Source organism: Felis catus, chromosome B2 (assembly GCF_018350175.1).
Source record: "Felis catus isolate Fca126 chromosome B2, F.catus_Fca126_mat1.0, whole genome shotgun sequence".
NCBI classification, from domain to species: domain Eukaryota; kingdom Metazoa; phylum Chordata; class Mammalia; order Carnivora; family Felidae; genus Felis; species Felis catus.
This window is the reverse complement of record NC_058372.1, coordinates 65,868,892-65,889,494: the sequence shown is the minus strand read 5'-3', so window position 1 is coordinate 65,889,494 and position 20,603 is coordinate 65,868,892. Positions and strand designations below refer to the sequence as shown.

At 37.8% G+C, this 20,603-nt stretch overlaps 1 protein-coding gene across 4 annotated transcripts in view; it reads right to left on the bottom strand.

The window, feature by feature from the left end:
- KCNQ5 (potassium voltage-gated channel subfamily Q member 5) overlaps window positions 1-20,603 on the bottom strand; it is a 523,224-nt gene that overhangs the window by 134,718 nt on the left and 367,903 nt on the right. For all 4 annotated transcript variants that reach the window (XM_011282435.3, XM_023254134.2, XM_023254135.2 and 1 more), the window contains exon 3: window positions 7,387-7,513. In XM_011282435.3, the coding sequence (XP_011280737.3) occupies window positions 7,387-7,513 (127 nt within the window). The remainder of the gene's footprint in view (window positions 1-7,386; window positions 7,514-20,603) is intronic.

The following is a 20,603-nucleotide window of genomic DNA, read 5'->3' as shown; positions in this document are numbered from 1 at the left end:
CACACCAGTTTTCACTCCCACCAATAGTGCAAGAGAGTTTCCTTTTCTCCGCATCTTCACCAACACCTGTTGTTTCTTGTTGTTGTTAATTTTAGCCATTCTGACAGGTATGAAGTGGTATCTCATCATGGTTTTGATTGGTATTTCCCTGATGATGTATGATGTTGAGCGTCTTTTCATATGTCTGTTAGCATCTGGATGCCTTTGGAAAAGTGTCTACGTCTTCTGCCCATTTCTTAATTGAATTATTTGTTTTTCTGGGTGTTGAGTTTGGTAAGTGCTTTATAGATTTTGGATACTAACCCTTTATCAGATATGCCGTTTGCAGATATCTTCTCCCACTCCACAGGCTGCCTTTTAGTTTTGTTGAATGTTTCTTTCACTGTGCAGAAATTTTTTATCTTGATGAAGTCCCAATTTTTCATGTTTGCTTACGTTTCCCTTGCCTTTGGTGACATGTTGAGTAAGAAGTTTCTCTCACCGAAGTCAAAGACATTGCTGCCTGTGTTCTCCTCTAGAATTTTGATGACTTCCTGTTTCACATTTAGGTCTTTCATCTATTTTGAGTTTACTTTTGTGTGTGGTGTGAGAAAGTGGTCCAGTTTCATTCTTTTGCATGTTGCTGTCCAGTTTTCCCAACACCATTTGTTGAAGAGACTTTTTTCCGCTGGATATTCTTTCCTGCTTTGTCAAAGATTAGTTGGCCATATATTTGTGGGTCCATTTCTGGGTTCTCCGTTCTGTTCCATTGATCTACGTGTCTCTTCTTGTGCCAGCACCATACTGTCTTGATCAGCACAGCCTTGTAATACAGCTTGAAATCCAGAATCGTGATGCCTCCAGCTTTGCTTTCTTTTTCATGATTGCTTTGGCTATTCGGGGTCTTTTGTGGTTCCATACAAATTTTATGATTCTTTGTTCTAGATCTGTGAAAAATACTGGTGATATTTTAGTATATGTGCTGCCGAAGTGAGCACAATACTGGTGATATTTTGATAGGGATTGCATTAAATGTCTATGGGTAGTGTAAACATTTTAACAGTCTTTGTTCTTCCGATGCATCAGCATGGAATGTTTTGCCACTTCTTTGTGTCCTCTTCAATTTCTTTCACAAGTGTTCTATTTTTCAGCGTACATATCTTTTACCTCTTTGGTCAGGTTTATTCTTAGTTATCTTATTGTTTTTGGTGCAATTAGAAGTGGGTTTGATTCCTTGATTTCTTTTTCTGCTGCTTCATTATTGGTGTATAGAAATGCAACGGATTTCTGCTGTTGATTTTTACATCCTACAACTTTGCTGAGTTCATGTATTAGTTCTAGCAATTTTTTGGTGGAGTCTTTAGGGTTTTCTCCATAGAGTATCATGTTGTCTGCAAATAGTGAATGTTTGACTTTCTCCTTGCAGATTTGGATGCCTATTATTTCTTTTTTGTTGTCTGATTGCTGAGGCTAAGACTTCCAGTATTATGTTAAATAATCATGGTGAGAGTGGATATCCCTGTCTTGTTCCTGACTGTAGAGGAAAGGCTCTCAGTTGGGAAATAATCTTTAGGTATTCATTTCCAACTAAGGGCATTCTGTATATGGTTAAGTCATATTAGCTAATCAAGCCACCTTATAAGTTCAAATTTGTGTACTAAGTCAACAACTATCTGTTTAGACAAGTCTCTCAGTAGTCTACTAACCTTAACAAACATGAGAAGGCATTTCTGGGAGTAAGATCACTTACTCTGGAGATATCCCCAATTAGGAAATACCCAGAGAACTTTATGATAACATTGCTTAAAAAAATATGCAATTTTATACAAGGCAAGTAAGTTTATTTTAGAGACCCATTTCCCTTTTAGGTTAGAAAGCTGCAATAGATAACCTGATTTAGTTGATATAATAAGGCTGTTATGTAAGGCCAATACTGCAATTCATGTTGTTTTCTAAAGCCAGGCTTCTCATTCAAAGATCTTAGATTACTAATGATGAACATAAAAGTATCAGATTCTTTGTCTGTAAGTTGATGACAGTGGACAAGTTTCAATTATATTTAATTTTAGGGGCACTTGGGTGACTCAGTTGGTTAAGCTCAGTTGGTTAAGCTCTTGATTTCAGCTCAGGCCATGATCCCATGGTTTGTGGGTATGAACCCTGTGTTGGGCTCTGCACTGACAGCACAGAGCCTGCATGAGATTCTCTCTCTCCCTTTCCCTCTGCAACCTCTTCAAAATAAATAAATAAACTTAAAAATTAATGTAAAAATACTAATAAACTTAAATAAGAGCAATTTTCTTACAGTTGGGTAGTGTGGTTCAATGAGAAATACTCATTGTCTTGGATTCCTGGCACATGACTCCTAAAACCCTTGGAATTTCTGGAATGATAAGTGTCTTTTTATGCTAATTAGATGACTGGTACCTGGGGGGGGGTGGTGGTGGGGGTGTCCCTAGGTAAATTCAAGATGATGCCTGGTTACCAGAAAGACCAAATCATGATTAGAGAGTTGGAAGTTTTAGCCTTATCCTCCAGACATCTGGGAAGGGAACAGGGTCTAGAGATTGAATTTAATGACCAATAGCCAACGTTTAATAAATTATGTCTATGTAATGAAAGCTCCATGAAAATATCTAAACCATGGGGTTCAGAGAGCTTCCAGACTGGTGAACACACCGAGGTGTTGGGAGGGTGGCATGCCTGTAGAGGTCATGGAAGCTCCATTTTAGCCATTCCCTTGCCCCAAGTACCTTACCCTATGCATCTCTTCCACTTGGCTGTTCCTGAATATATCTTTTATAATAAACTGATAACAGTAAGCAAAGCATTTTCCTGAATTCTGGGAGTCGTTCCTCATAAATCCTCATTTATGAAATAGAATATTATAATACCTATGTAGAATTAAATACGAATATTTATAGAATGCTTAGTGCAGTACCTAGCATACAGCAAGTCTCAATAAATATCATTTATCAACTAGAAGGATTGAAATGACTTTAGTATTCTGTGATCAATTAATGCAACAGGGTTTAATTGTCCTCAGATGGTCCAACCAATCATATGGAAAGAGTCTAAAGGAGTTTCAATGCTTAGAAGTAAAGAGTAGTAGCAGAAGAGTAAATGACTGACAGAAAATAATCTGAGAGAACAGAATTTCTCCTAAAGGACAGGAAAGATTGGAAGATAAAGAAAATGATGCAATTCAAGAGCATGTCTCTTAGAACAAAAGATGGGGAAGAAGGAGAAATGGAAAATGATGTTTCAAATCTTCAGTTTAGAAGCCAGTGGCAGTTCTGGGAGTCTCTGATAAAACTTTTGAACACATTAGCAGCTTATGTTGCCTTTTAATAAGATGAACTCACAGATATATTAGAGTGGCCTTGGCTGTGTGGTTAATTTCAATAAGGGCTTCAATTTGGTTTTAGCCAAAGAAGAAACTGGTTATTTTTTTCTCATTAAAAAAAATGCACTTGTTGACATTTTCCTGAGTGACTGTTATCTCATGTCAAAAACGTATATGCCCAATTCATGCGGGAAACATCTGTGCTGTGGTTTGCCTCTTTTGTCCCCTTGTGGAAATATTAATGCTGAAGGAAAACTGTAAAAATAGCAAGAAGAAATTATATTTAGCATCAAATACAGACCCAAGATTAATAACAGGCTGGTATTTTCTGCTTCCCTGAGACATACTGCAAGACCAAGAAATATGGCTCTGTTATATATGTCTTTAGAAAGAGTCACCAGGGAATCCAAAAAAGCCACTGTTAGAAGTAATTTGTTGGCTTCCTGACACATCAGGCTCATTATTGTGATCTAAGTACCAGCCTTTGGTACTATTTGCAATTTTCAGGGAGGTCATTAATGAAAGCAGAAAAAAAAAAGAATGACTATGAAATTAGTCTTTGAGTGTATTTCACACATTCTCAATACTGAGGCCACTGATTGGTGGTTGAATGCAGAGAACTCATAAAGCAGCCAGTCTAGATAAGTGAAGGGCATCTTGGGGTAGTTATCCCAAAATATACTTGACTCTCCAAATTGGTAATGCACTGATTATTGCCTACAGCTATACACATGTTATTTCAAAAGAGTCTTAGAGGAGAGATGTAAATTGAACACACAGGTATAAGGGAGAATTTTGCAATACAAGATAACATTTTTACCAGTTTTCAAAGCAAACTCCCCAAACCAAGAAGAGATAAATCAATATAGTAATGAAAGAAAGCACTTAATTTTTAAAAAATTGAATAAACTTTTTCTTCCCTTTGGTTATACTTGTTTAAAATATATTGTTCAAACACAAGTACATGATGACTTTGTAATTTAAAATGCTCTTCATTCTGGCTAGAATGCAGGGCTGGAGGGGGTAGGCAGTTCAGGAGGGGGAAGTTCCAGTCTTTGGGAATTAGCCTGTGGGGCCTCTAGCCACTCCAAATACTATCAGTTGATCTCTCAGACTCAAAACTATATGAGGTCCACTAGCTGACCACTGCAGTAGCTTCAGTCTGTTTCCAACTGGAAAGAACAACATTGATGTGCCCACAGAAAGGATTTCCCATGGCATAGCCAGGCTACCACAGTTTTTTCTGTATCCTTTTCTGGAATGCTCAAGACTGCTGAAAACATTTGGACATGTATTTAGCGTGTGCAGGGTAATCAACTCTTACAAATACATGGAGCCTTGAGAGATATTAGCTACATTTGCAAACTCAGAATAGTTTTCACAGATGAGAGACCCCATTTCTTCCTTCCTTTCTTTTTTTTTTTTTCATTTGCCATGGTAAATTAGGTTGAACAAGGGAATTACAGGGCTCACTTTACATTGCACTTTGTCATTTTATCAGTGGTATCAATCATTTTTATGCACCTATTAAACAGGCCTATTCTACAGTCACCTGCCACAGCCTGCTGCCTTCAGGCAGATGACATTTGGTTCCTCTGTGTAGATTAAATTTTACTGACATCATATGAAGATCCACATTTGAACATGCTCCACTATTACATCAATTCAGCTGGGCCACAATAAGCCCAAAGGTGATTAGGATATTAAGATTACAGATATCCTGACATCAGTTTTAGAGCCACATATATTTTTTTTAAAAGATATTCTATCATGACCACGAAGATCTGAGACAGGAAGAGACAGATTAAAGGACTAAGATGTACTGAGGTATCCAAAGCTGAAAACAGCTATCAAAAGGCAGCAGGCATCTGGGAAAGGACTTTCTTTTTAGCTTGCAGGCCAGAAATACATCGGCATTGCCTCTGGAATTGGAACAAAGCCAATTTTTAATTGGTTTTAAAATCTGGAATGAAACATTCCTTCAGTCATCCATGAACCGACCTCATCCTGTAGAAGCTGAGTGAATCTTGGCCAACCATCTGCCTTGTGAATTGTTTTGTTTGGGGCCCTTATAGGACAGAAAGTACTTGTGCAATAGTTTCACACCAAGTTAAAGTCCTTCATGATGTTTCTGGAGCAGAGAATTCAAAAAGAGAAAAGTCTCTGGAGAGAAAAATCAAATGCCTTCACTGATATGCCTGGGGGCTGGGTAATTTCTACCTACTTTCCTCCATATCTTAGCATAATGGCTTCCAAAAAGGAGTAAAGCCATTTCTCGCAGAAGACAGGCAGCTGGACAAGTAGACTGCAGTAGTGAAAGCCAAACCAGGTATTTTAAGATAGGTTTCATTTAACATTTTACTGGATTCACTACTGTAATTCCAGTGCTTCACACACAACCGAATTTCCATAAATTTCGGTTAAATGAATGGTGACTCTTTTGAAACAAGCATACTCTGAAATTAACTCAGTGGCAAAGAGCATATGGACAGCCCACCTTTTCTCCCATCCCCAGGACAGTGCTCCATCTATACAGCAAGGCTGGAAGAAAGGATTCTTCTTAACAGTGCCCAAGGATGAGCAGACACTTTCTCCAAGACCTGCCTAAGTCCATTCTGCCATTAGTGCAGGGAACAGGGGGAAAGGAGGAGACTAAGAAGATTAATCAACAATTCCTGAAACCTCAAATAAAATGGAAAACTAGCTGTCGATGAAGAATATAGTATAAACAAGCTCATAAATAAAAACCTACTTCCTCAGATGGGAAGTAGTTGAAGTAAGTAAGCCTCACCAAGAACTTTTAGTATTTGGGTCTGAATGGCTGCCAAAGAAGTGGGAAGGAAAAAAGAGTAAGAAAACCAAATGTAGCTTTTATACAACAACAACAACAACAACAACAACAGCAACAATAGGTTTTATATCTAGGGTTTTTTTCCCCCAAAGGAAGAACATTCTATTTTTAAAAAATAAGCTATAGTCTTCAAAAATGTCAATGTCCTACAAGACAAAGAATGGCTGAGGAGCTATTCTAGATGGAAGGACACTAGAGAGACAGGACAGCTGAGTGCAGTGTTTCATCATAGACTGGATCCAGCACGGGAGAGGAAAGCATGCTATAAAGGACATAATTAGGTCAGCTGATACAACTGGAATACAATCAGCAGATTAGGTAAAGTATTAATGTTCAATTTATGGAGGGTTATGTAAAAGAATATCCTTATTCTTAGGAAATCCACACCAAAATATTTGGGGATAAAGGGCTGTGATGTAGGCAATTTACTTAAAATTTAAAAATTGAGATATAATTGAATAAGTTTTCAATCTTATGGTATACTTTTAAGTATATTCCTGGGAGTTGCCAGATCCTAAGTCCAGACTGCTGTATGACATCTTCATGAAAATGTATAATTTCAGGCTGGTACCCAGGTGATGGAATCCCTCTGAAACCACAGGAGCTAGAGAGCTGAAAAGAAGTGGTATTTATTCAGGGACTGCATTGTGGGGGAACTCAAATTTAACAGGGTAAAACACTTTATCAGGTCTAAAGTTGCCCGTACATAAAGTAAGCCATACTTGTAATCATCCTTGAGGCATGCTAATTGAGATGCTTTATCAGGACTAACACATTGCTATCCACTCCAGTTTGTCAAGAGCATAAAAGGGGTATTGCTCATATTGTAAAGAAAAAAGGGGGCTTTATACATACTGAAATCAATGCTTCCCTAATTCAAGACAATACTGGAGAACCATACATTTCACTGTAACTTAATTGGATATAAGTGAATAGTCTAGAGCCAGACCACTTGCCTCAAACTCCCAACTCCACCACTTTCTTTCACTTCTCTTTGTCTCAGTTTCTTCATTTGTAAAATGGAGATAATAAAAATACTTACCTCATAGTGTTATGGTTAGGATTAAGTGAGTCAATTCTTTTAAAACACAAAGTGCCTGACCCACAGTAAATGTTCCATGAATGTTATCTTTTAATATTGATTAAATATTGCAATAAAGAAAAAAAGGATGCAGTGTTGTAAATCCATATCTAGGACTTTGATATTCACCTATAACACAGAAGGGCTTTCGGGCAAATCTCAGTCTTCCTTGCCATCCTCTATACCGACAACAGCAACCTGCAGACCAGATTCGAATGATGAACTCCAAACCAAAGACGACAATCATCACGAACTCCTAAGATATGAAATAAGACATGTTAGAGAGAGGCATTATGGAGCAAACCAGAGCAAGAAGCTCCATGGGCATTTTTGGACACTTAGACATTTGCTGTAAAACATATAGTTGTTAATCACTAACGTTAACATACCCTCTAAACCCAGAGCACATCTGAACCTCACACTGTCTGTACTTCTACCTTGGAATGCTAGTCCTATGCAAGTTCCTAATACTGCAAATTTAGGAGTTGGTTTTAATACTAAACGGGCAGACTGAATTATAGATCTTCCCTGTGTGGAATATACAGTGTAACTGACTTAGTTACCTGGTAGCATGCGAGATACTTGAATGAAAGAGGGGACCCTGAAAACACAGCTTTACACTTGTACAAAAAACAGACCTTCATTTTGCTGCAAGAAATGATATAATCCCTTAGCCCTTAAGAATTGCTCTTATAGAAAAGGAAATAAACATTTAGAAGTATACTGAGTTCTTTTGTTATGATGTCAAAATCTTATTAGACAGAAAGTTCCAAAAGCATTACTGTGTGTGTGACACATATATTCTTTGCCTGAAATGAGACCCTGAATCCTCCAGATCTGAAGCTTGTTAATTTTTATGTTGCCTTTTGGTGAAGATGCCCAGAAAATAACACCTGCTCCAGCAAAAGGACTGACATTATTTAGGAACAGTTGTGAATGAGCCCTGGGGAAGGCCAACTAAAGTGGCTCATTAAGTAGTGGGTCATAGAATGAGAAGCCAAATAGAATTTGTTAAGAATAAAGCATCTCTGGAGCAAGCTTATCATAGTCACTGTGTTGTCCCTTTAGAGGGATAGGCACTGAGTTTATTGAAATTTATTTTCTTTAAAACATAATTCCATTTCTTGTTTTTTTAAAAAAATTTTTAATGTCTTTCTTTATTTTTGAAGGAGAGACAGAGACAGAACATGAGTGGGGGAGGAGCAGAGAGAGAGGGAGACACAGAATTCGAAGCAGACTCCAGGCTCTAAGCTGTCAGCACAGAGCCCGACTGGGAGCTTGAACCCACAAACTGTGAGCTAATGACCTGAGCTGAAGCCGTACGCTCAACTGGCTCACCCAGGTGCCCCTTCCCTTTCTTGTTTTTAAACAAGGGCTGACTTAGCATTTATCATGCAGGGCAATGTTTACTAATTGATTTTTATTATAATTAATTATAAAAGTGATAAGTAGTCTTTATTAAAACATTCAAACATCACACACATATAGAGCATAGAGAGTAAAGGTCCTAATCTCCCACCCCATGTCCCAAGATAAAAACTGTTACTAAATTTAGAAAAATGGCATTTTTGTTGTTTCAGGCAAATGTCTCTGTTTAGTTAGTGCATGTGATAATATGTTGCACTTTTGCAAAGCTTAGTAGAGATACATCATTCTATCCTTCTGTTATTTTGCACTAAGTGACCCACTAATATTTCTCATGATGAAGAATAAATCTCCAATATCATCACTGCTTACAGTGACTGAAAACTACTTACAGAATAAATCTCCAAAGATGATTTTATGCACAGATAACCAAAACTATGGTTAACATACACTCATTAATGATATGAGGGTTTCATTTTATTTTGGTTTTGCGTATGTATCTAGGTAGTTGAATCTATTCCTTGACTAAGATGGACAAAGTGCCAGATCACCTATATTTAATCCAGCACATCTTTCCACATAAAGAAAACATGCTGAGAGGCCTAAGATGCCCATGAAGTCCAATCTAGTTTTCATGGCAGGTCAGCTTTTTTTAAATCCCTGCCTCTAGCTCCTACTTCTGCCAAGAAGTCCAGCATGCCACTGGGGAGAGGTCATATAATAAGGGATACCCAAGAGAGTCCTGAATGTAGCTTGAGCAACTAGGCACATCATGCAATGAATTTTTTTCTTAAATTTTTTTTTATTGTTTATTTATTTTTGAGAGAGAGACAGGGCACGAACAGGGGAGGGAAAGACAGAGAGGGAGACACAGAATCTGAAGCAGGCTCCAGGCTCTGAGCTGCCAGCACAGAGCCTGATGTAGGGCTTGAAATCATGAACCGTGAGATCATGACCTGAGCCAAAGTCAGACGCTTAACCTACTGAGCCACTCAGGCACCCCATGAATTTTCTTTTTCATAGGAACAGATGAAACCAATAGATGTGTGGCCATTGTTCTAAAGTAAGGTGGGCCATCACTGTACCATTTCTATGTTGCACTGAGGCAGGATAAATTGTATCTACAAGTTCTTAACTCATGGCCCCTTTTTCAGGAATATTGCTTGCTGCCTTTTTTTTTTTTTAAGAGGTTAGGGGAAAAATCCTTCATTTCCAAATAAGCAAGAGGAAGTTGTAATTGGACTTTACCACAGGGTCACAATTTCTGCCTTGGGGTAAGTAACACTAGGGTCAGAATTCTCCTCTCCTTACTAGGCAATTACTTAGTGTTCTCTATAGGGGATAAAATTTCTAATCCTTGAGTAAGCAGCAGTGGGAGAGGAGAGCTCAGCGGATGACTATGGGGCATTTCTTTCAGGTCCAGAGCTACAGGCTGTGGGAAATGTTCTTTCCCAAGGACCTGGGGCTTATGTAATAGGGAACAAAAGCATGAAAACCACTTTGACCAAATTCCGTCTATTGGTTCCTGAAATATACACTTTACTGCAATCATAAGGAACAAAATGCTATTGACTCAGAGAAGGGAGGGCATCCCAAATCTGACAGGTGGGGAATAGATCTGTCAACATGCTGTGTACTGGTATTCATCTTGCACAAGTGAAACTTTGTACCCTTTGACCAACATCTCCCCTTTCCCCCTACCTCTTCAGTCCTCGGTAATCACTATTCCACTCTCTACTTGTATGAGTCTGACATTTTTAGATTCAACATATAAGTGAGATGATACAGTATTAGTCTCTCACTGCCCCTCCCCCATTCAAGCTCTGCCTCTCTGTCTCTCTGTCTCTGCATCTCTCTCAAAAATAAATAAACATTGGGGTGCTTGGGTGGCTCAGTCGGTTAAGCGTCTGACTTCGGCTCAGGTCATGATCTCGCGGTCCGTGAGTTTGAGCCCCGCGTCGGGCTCTGTGCTGACAGCTCAGAGCCTGGAGCCTGCTTCCGATTCTGTGTCTCCCTTTCTCTCTGCCCTTCCCCACTCACAGCCTCTCTCTCTGAAAAATAAACATTAAAAAAAATTAAAAAAAAAAATCATTGCACAGACCTATGTCAAGAGGCTGCTTATGTTTTCTTCTTGCAGTTTTATAGTTTCAGGCCTTACATTTAAGTATTTCATTCATTTTGAGTTGATTTTTGTATATAGAGTGAGAAAAGGATCCAATTTCATTCTTCTGCATGTGGATATACAGTTTTCCCATTCATGGTAAAAACTCTTAGCAAGTTAGGAATAGAGGTTTACTGTATTATTTGATAAGTAGCATCTACATAAACCAAGTAGCATCTACAAAAACCTATAGCTAATGTCATACTAATGGTGGAAGACTGAATCCTTTACCCTAAAATCAAGAAACAAGGCAAGATATTAGTTTCATCACTTTCATTCAACATAGTTGAGAAATACAGTCACTGCAGTAAGGTAAGTTAAAGAAATAAAAGGCATACACTGGAAAGGTAGATATAAAGCTGTCTCTATTTGCCGATGACAGGATTGTTTTCAGGGAAAATTGCAAGGAATCTTCAAAAATAATGCTTAGAACTAGTGAGTCCTGTAAGGTTGCAAGACTTAAGATCAACATACAAAATGTAATCACATTTCTGTACACTAATGATGAGGATATAGAAACCAAAATTAAAAGCACAATATTATTTATAAACCACTCCAAAGAAAATAAAATGTTTAGCTATGCACTTAATAAAAGGAGGATATGCATGCTGAAAATTGTAAAATTTTGATAAGAGAAATCAGAATTCTAAGACCTAAATAAATGGAAATACCACGTTCATGAATTGGAAGATTCAACATAATAAAGATGTTAACTTTTCATAAGTTGATCTATAGGTTAATGTAATTTATATCAAAATATCAGGAAGTGTTTTTTGTAGACACAAGCTTATTCTAAAATTTATATGGAAAGTCACAAAATCCTGAAAAGGGAGAATAATGTTGGAGAATAAAGAGTTACTTTATCTGACATTAAAGCCTACTATATAGTTTCAGTAATCAAGAGTATGTGGTATTGGTGGAGGATAAGACACACAGAGAAAAATGGAACAGAATAGAGAACTTAGAAATATACCCTGACAAATATGGGTTTGGATAGAGGTACAAAAATATAGATTAAAAATGTTTATTTATTTTGAGTGTGTGTGTGTGAGAGAGAGAGGGCGGGGAGGGACAGAGAGAGGGGGAGAGACAGAATCCCAAGCAGGCTCCATACTGTCAGTGCAGAGCAAGATGCTGGGCCCAAACCCACCAATCTTGAGATCATGACCTGAGTCAAAACCAAGAGTTGGATGCTTAACTGACTCACATCTTATAAAAAAGTCAATTCAAAATAGGTCATAGGCTTAAAAGTTAAAGCTATAAAATTTTTAGTAAAAAACATAGGAAGACATTTTTAGAATTTGTGTTAAGCAAATATTTGACACCAAAAACATAAGAAATAAAAGGAAAAATTGATAAACTGGACTTCATCAAAAGAGGATGAAAAGACAAACTTCAGATTGGGAGAAAATATTTACAAACCACATATCTGATAAAGTTCTGGTATCTAGGATATATAAAAACTGTCATAACTTAACAGTAAAAAAACCCAAACAAGTCAATTAGAAAATGGGTGAAAGACATGAATAGACATTTCACTGAAAAGGATATAGAGATGGCAAATAAGCATGTGAAAAGATATTCAACATCATTAGCTATATGAGAAATGCAAATTAAAACCACATGAGGTAACATCACACACCTAGCAGAATGGCAAAAATAAAATAAATTTTGTCCACACAAAATGCTGGGGAGAATTCAGAAAAACAGTATCACTCATGCACTGATGGTGACCATGTAAAATGGTACAGCCCTTTCAGAAAACAAGTTGATCATTTCTTATAAAACTAAACATGTAGTTCCTCAAAGGCTCAGCAATTGACTCGTGGGCATTCATGCCAGAGAAATTAAAATTTTTTTTTATACGAAAAACTGTACATGAATGTTCACAGTGGATTTATTCATAATGACCAAAACCTGAAAACAGTCCAGATGTCCTCACCACGTGAATGGCTAAACAGGCTGATACATCCTCACCATGGACTCTACTCCACAATAAAGATAAATGAACTACTGATACACACAACAATTTGGATGAATCTCTAGGGAATTATGCTGAGTGAAAAAAGAGCAATCCCAAAAGGTTACATACCATGCTATTCCATTTATATAATATTTTTGAAATGAAAACATTTTAGAAATGCAGAGCAGATTAGTGGTTTTGAGAAGTCAGGGATGGGGGTAGAGGTATGCGAGTGGGAAGGAGATGTGACTATAGGTATTAAAGGGCAGCCTGACAGATCCTTGTGGTGATGGAGCTGTTTGATGTCTTGACATGACCCTCCAAATATGACAAAATTGTATAGAACTGAACACCCGTATACAAATACATACATACCCACATAAAAATACCTTAAGTGCAATGTGGGAAATGTGGGATATGTGGGGAAACGTGAATAAGATCTGTGGACTGTAACAATATTATTAGCCTGGTTGTGATATTATAGCTTTCCAAAATTGTATCATTTGGGGAAACTGGTGAAGTGTATGTAGGATATATCTGTATTATTTCTTACAGCTGAATGCGAATCAACAATTGTTAAAAAAAAAAAACTTCAATGAAAAAAAGAAAGCCATCCCCCACCATCTAAAGGAAATGTGTTCCTCTTCAGACTGGGATACTAGATCTGTTCTCACCATGTTTTGAGTTAATGATGCTCTCTAAATGACCCTTTGGATGGAGTCTTCTTATTTTATTTTCAAATGACATAAAAATACAAACATTTGCTATGCTCAGTTGAAATGATTTAAATTAGGGGTGGTTCTTCTAATAGTTTTTGGACTAGCCATGTGACAGGTTCTTGTGCCTTTGTTGCCATACCTCAGGATAAATCAGTTCATTTTCTCTTGCTTGTTTTTAATTGAAATAAAATATCCACTATTTACTCAAATGGTTGCTAAAGAGATTAGTGAATCATTATTGGAGTACTTGACCTCCTTGGAGGAAAGCTATAATGTAAAGTTGGCATTATTAACAATGGTTCTATCCTTTATTGAAGCTTCTAAAAGCTTGGCTTTGACAGTTCTCTATAGAACAAAAGGCAATATTTATTATTTTTATCACCTGTCTTGAAGAAGTTATAGTGTTTCCTCATTTCTACTCACAGAATTTTGATAAAACACAGAATACCTTTCCTATTCTTATAGACTAAAAACAATATATATAGAAATTAAGAAACCTAATGGGCAGTGGTAGAGCTAGTCTTAGGTTCTATCTAGAATATTTATTGAGAATACTAACTTAGTACTAACTTTCCATTCTAGATATTAAGGAAGAATCTTTATATCTCACACCAGAAAACTGTTATGCTATTTCATTAATATAGATGACTTTGTTGTGTAATTCAAGATTTAAATTCTGTTCTTGCAGCTACTTTATTTTTGAGTTACTCAAAGTGGTTTTAGGTACAGATTGATTTTTTTGTACAAATTCACAATGCCTAACAGCTCATGTTCTAATTGTTTTCTCATTAATTAACAGCACTGTTCATTAAAACACAGTGACCTTTGTCTAATCTACAAGCTGTCTAATGTGACCATTAGTTTTTTCTGGTTTTATGCCATCAAATGGCATTTTTGTGAAGATGAAATGCCAACATTATAAACCCCATGACATTTCCACCAATCCTTGAAGAGCTGTGGCTAATTAGACATACAAAATTGGAACTACTGCCTTTATTCAGAATATCAACATAATCAATTTCTAGCTATTTTGGCTCGTGTGTGTGTGTGTGTGTGTGTGTGTGTGTGTGTGTGTGTGTTGTGTGTGTGTACTTAAAGTAACACAGGGCTAGCAGGCCAGCATGCCTCCTCACATAATCCCTGGAGGGAAAGGATCTGTGACGTCAACTGAGTCATAAATTTCAAAGAAAGGCATCAGTCAGAAGGGTTGCAGTTATAATTCTTTGTAATTTGGAAAATTCTACTAGTATAACACATATCAAGGAAGTGAAAGTAAGATCTAGAGATCACTCTACATTTAAATCAGAATGTGGAAATAAATACACAAAAGCAAGTCATTTTTTGGATTTTCATCTCTTCCTAGAACAGAAAAAGACCCTAAACACAAGCTTACTAACCATCACCGAGAGGCCATTACATGCATCCATTGTCACTCTAGCTTCCTTTCACATTTCTCCTTATTTTGGGGGATGGTACATTAACTATTAGTGTATTGGAAGAGAATTTGAGAGAATGAATGTTTCTACCAACGGGGCTGATTTGACCTGAGTTGAAGACGAGTCAATACCTTCAGGATTATGCTTGCATCCAGGGAGGGGAGTGGTGAGAATATGACGGAACTTTACTAAGTTGCTTAGTGGACACTGAGTGTGGGTGTGCAGAGAAAGGGAACATGGCACTAGCAGTAGGGGAGGGATGGGGAGACCATAACAAAATGTGAAGGGGCATTGATGCTGCCTGCCTTCAGAAACAGCGATTGAGATGGTTTTGAAAGTCACTGATAGACAAATCCATTTCAGGAGCACCAGGAAAATCCAGTGCCTCCTAAGGTCTTCCTTTTTGGGTTGGTTGATTCCTGAAAGTTGTCTAGAAATACTTTATCCTTTCAAGATTTTCATACCTACTAAAATGCAAATATCCCTCTGAAAAGTAATTCATCAACCATATTTAGATGCAACATTCATTTATCCCAGAGGATTTTCAGTTGGGGCATAGGGAAGGGGGTAGTTTGAAAATGTCTCATCCCAAATGACTTATTTACACGCTACTACCAAAGGACCAGGGGCAGGTTTTTATCAGGTGTTGGGGTCACAGGTTGAGAGCATATGGGCGAGGGGTAGGAGGCAGTGCCTCCTTTGTGGTGGGGAGAAGATCAGAGGAACAGAGGACAAGAGTGAGGAACAGAGGACATTCCTTATTCCCCCTCACCACCCCCCCACCACCCCAGTTCAGCCTAGCAATGGTCCTATGCACCTTAGTTGCTAGATGAGATGCCATGATGATATCTGCTCTCTTATAGTGACTTTAGACACTTAGGGATAGGTTGGTTGCTGTCAAGTGTTGTAATGCCTGCCTGGTATGAAGGAATCATCCAAGTGACCCCTCTGTGTTCCTGTTTTGTGCTCTTAAAGTCACATCTACATCAGGGGAAAGGGTGGCTTATGCATTCTACTCCACCTGCCACATCGTGGGTTGGAGAATTCTGTCCTTGGTACAGAGCCACAGTGGTGCTCTCTGCTGAGGTGCCCAAGTTGATGGTAGGGCTTTCTGCGCATTCTCTCCTTCCCCCCCTTTGGGAAAAGAAAGCAGTCTCACTGAGTACTTTTTTGGTTCCCCATCCCAAACCAAATTAAACCTTAATGGGTTGGAGATTTATATATGGGCATGTCTACATGCAGCCACATGTGTATGTAGCAGGGATTCATGAACTGAAAGCTAGAAAAACTGAAAACAGTTTGCTGTACCTTGAACTAAACCCAGGTATTCATTCTGCTATGGTTTTGCCAAAAAAAAAAAAAATCACAAATGAACCTGTTAAAGTTGGAATTGAAGCTAAAAGCTCTGAATCAGATCAAAATGGGAACACTAAGAAAGTCTCCAAAATGAATGAAATCAAACAAAGTTTTCATTTGATTTGAATTGCTAATTTGTCAATTTCTCATTATCTTATAGGCTTTTCTTTCTCTTGGGAACTGTTATGAGCTTGCCCCCAAACAATATAAGTAACAACTTAAAATTAACATTGCTACTAGAAATAAAATTAGCCTATTCTATTGGTTTTATAATATGAAAATATGTAAAGGCAATGGGTTTTTCTTACTTATAAAAATTTAAAATACTTATAAAATTTTAAATAAAATTCCTTAAAATAACAAGTAATATATTTCAATAAAAAGACATTCCTGTACTTATGAAATTGGTACATGTCAGCCAAGTTGATTATAAAGCAAATCTTATTGTTTCCTGTTGGTGAAATTTCTCTTGAAGGTTGTGGTGAACACCTGCGACAAGACAAGAGTTAGGATAGTTGCAGTGGAGTGAATGTTCCCTCCAAAATTCAGACGTTGAAGCCTCTGCTCCCCAGTGTGATGGTATTTGGAAGTGGGCCTTTGGAGGTAATTTGGTTTAGAGTCAGTCATGAAGGTGGGGCTCCATGATGGGATTAGTGTCCGTAAAAGGAAGAGAGACAGAGCTGCTTACAGGTTCTCCCACTTTTCCTGCCCCCACCACATGGGGACACAGTGAGAAGGCAATTGTCTGCAAGTCAGGAAGAGGGCCCTCATTGGGGAATAAAATCAGTCATCACCTTGATCTTGGACTTCTACCTTCTAGAACTGTGACATATAAACATTTGTTGCTTAAGCCACCCAGTCTACATATTTTGTTACAACAGCCCAAGCGGACTAAGACAAATGGATTTTGTGCTACCAAGAGGCTGAGAGTCAGGTCAGGACTGAGCATATTCTTAGGAAACTTTTAGAACTTTTTACTTTTGTTGGGAGTATGTCTCAGCCCTTATAGCTACCCTTGCTTGGACCAAAGAAATTACTCTGATAATGAGAGGTCCCATGATTTTTAGAAAATTGGCCCCTTCCCTCTTCTTTCAGGGTGTTTGCAAAGTTTAGCATAACTAACTCTTCTGCAACATTTATTTCATTCATAAGTGTTCTGCTTTTCATGAATACCTTTTACAAATGTACACTGAATACCATAACCATGCAGTAGAGAGATGGACAATGTGGCTATCACCCTTGAGTTTATAATCTATTTGGGACTATAAGATATGCATAGTAGAACACTCATAAAATTATGTGCAGTAAGTGCTATCTGAGTGGTGGTCTTTTGTTTCTGGAGAAACTCCTCACTCATTGTAGCAAATCCTCTACCCAGGCAGGCCCTCACAACAAACAAACTTCAAATGTTTGTTGAAGTTTCCTTCAGTTCAAAACTTCAGGTTCAGCAAAAACTAATTAGCATCCAGCTTTATCAATCCATTAAGATCAAAATTCTGAAAAAGGGCCGGTTAGAAGTAGAAAAATTAGGATGAGTTAATTGGCCTATGATTTTGGTCTAACCTGCCTATTCAGCACTATTACACTAATTGCAATTGGAGACTGAATGGGTTCTCACCACAAGAAGTCTCGGTGTCAGTGTGTGCTTATTTTGATTAATCGAAGGTACAGAATAGTAACAGTAATTACCTAATTTCACTCTTATGATTTATAGCACTGAACAATTTTGTTTTCACTTGGGGTCACCTGATGATATCTCTTTTCTTTTTACTATCTTACTACTAGAATGATAAGATTTTTCGCCTTTGGTTAAGAAAGTTTAAGAAAATGTTTTTCCACATTTTATTTATTTTCGAGAGAGAGAGAAAGGAAAATGACTTCAAGTAAGGGGTTTGTACTCAAACTTTCTCAAACTCCTTCTGGCAGTTTTTGAAACCAACTCTAACTACCCTGTGCCTGGTAAATTGACCACACTAATCTCTGGTCAATACAGATAGTAAATACTCTTAAGACAGACTGGGAAAAGAAAAGAAAGCAAGGGGCAGTTTGTTCCTTTTATCTGAGTATAGTTTGGGTGGAATCCCCAAATGTTTTAATGTTTGGAGGAAATGGAACTTCAGGCAAGAGCCAAAGTGGCTCTCCTGAAGCAGCCAGTGTTTTATTAACTCGGTAATGAGGAAGGCAGATGCTGTGTTGATGGGGGAATGGAACTCTGAGAACCTCAACTGTTGAGCTGTCCAATGGGGAAAACACTGCCTGTTGGTAGACCATGAAAACAGTGGGCATAATATGGAAGAAATAGAAACCTTTGGGACCATGGCTTTCTGAGGAGGAAAGGCTATGGGGCAGGGTGGTGATGGAGTCCAGCATAAATCAGTTACTTTCTTGTTTTCTTTCCATGTCCATAAGCTATAGACTGCAATGCAGACCTCCATATGCTACTGGGAGAAATCCCCATGCTTTCTTGGGTCATCTAACCCACCTTTCTTCTAGGCCTCCTGATAGAACAGGAGCTATTTTGATTTAAAACAGTTTCCTCCTTGGTTTCCTTGGTCTTGGTTTCCTCCTCTCTTGCCCATAATAATTATTTTCTCTTATAAGCATCAAAATGCATTTTCTTACCTAACGTTGTATATGCCCCCCACCCCATTACCATAGTATGTCTTATTAGTGTTAGTATACTCTATGGTAACAAGAACAGTATCCTTCGGTGAGCATGGAGAGGTAGGAAAACATATACCTAACTCTGTACATATTGCACATGTGCTGGCACACACACCTGTATGTGCACTTGTGCAAAAGCTTTCAGAGCTGATATTGGGATTCAGTCAACCAGGCTCATGTTCAAGAAAAGGAGAGACAGAAATCTAAGAATGAAAATCTACGAGAGACCCTAGTAACAAAACATACCACACAAATTGAAAATGCATATCTGTTCTCAGGGCAATCTTTCATAAATATAAAATGTTAACTATCCCCAAAGTATGTGAGTCAGTGGCACTGTCACAATGTTCCATTAATAACACGTTCTAAATTGGAGAAAAATTTAAAGTTTTCTGACCTTTTGAACATTAATGTCATAAAGACAAATAAAATATATGCAAGATCACTTATTTTCATAGTTTCAATTTTATTAGCCATGTGAATCTTCATGTGAATCATCTTTTATGAAATCTGTCATGATCCTGGGATATTTATTTATGTGTCTAATTGTTTCTAGTGATCCATCAAGATCATTCAAGACTACTCATGCTATAAATCAAGTGTACTCTTAAATTGGGTAAGATGGAGGGCCTATTCACTGATAAACTTGAACAAATGTAATGAGTTCCTCTGTCTATTGTTCATTTGCACCATTAAACAATAGATTAAGAATGAATATGTCTTTGGGGCGCCTGGGTGGCTCAGTTGGTTAAGTGTCTGACTCTTGATTTTGGCTCACCTCATGATCTCATGGTTCCTGAGTTTGAGCCCTAGGTTGGGTTCTGCGCTGACAGCACAGGAGCCTACTTGGGATTCTCTCTCTCCCTTTCTCTCTGCCCCTCCCCTGCTCTCTCTCTCAAAATAAATAAACTTAAAAAAAAAAGAATGATTATGTCTTCTATACCTACTAGCTTAAGAAAAAATTGAGATGAGGATAAAATGAGAAAGATATTTGGGAAATTTCCAAGTGTTTTAGAATACCAGCTTTTATGATCCCTAAGCATAAGACAGCAGATGGCATGTATTTATCAATTTGATTTACTAGTAAGTTATCCTGGCAGCAGAATCCAAGGAATATTGGGGATATCCCTTGTTTTTAATCATAACCTATTTCTGTGTTGTGTTATTCACCAAGCCATGTTCTGATTCTAATTTGTTTTTCTGAAGTTTCTCTGCTGAAGAGAAAAATGACTTCACTTGCTACATCTAACCTTTATCTCAGACAGAGATAGCTCCGATTGTACATTAGCCAATACTCTTATTTGCCCATAATAGTATGTGGAATGCTATTTCTGCCAAACATCTCTCCTCACATCATTGACGTATCTTAATTAATACATTACCGACTTCTTGTCATCCGTTATGCACACCTGCCAAACAACCTCTGATTGGAGATGGCCTCCTTCTGCAGGATGGATTGCCATTACTTGGACTGATTTGGAAAATTACTTAGTGTAGGAGGGAACTGATCTGTCACAGTAATTTGAAACCCTGCTCTGCTCTCCTGCTCTTTTATTTGGTTGAAGACTTATTCCTACCTGGCAACACGACACTTGATTTGGAGACCACAGTAGTAGTATAATGATATATGAGAGGACTGATTCACAATTTTAACTAAGAAAGCATCCCGTACACAGTTCGTG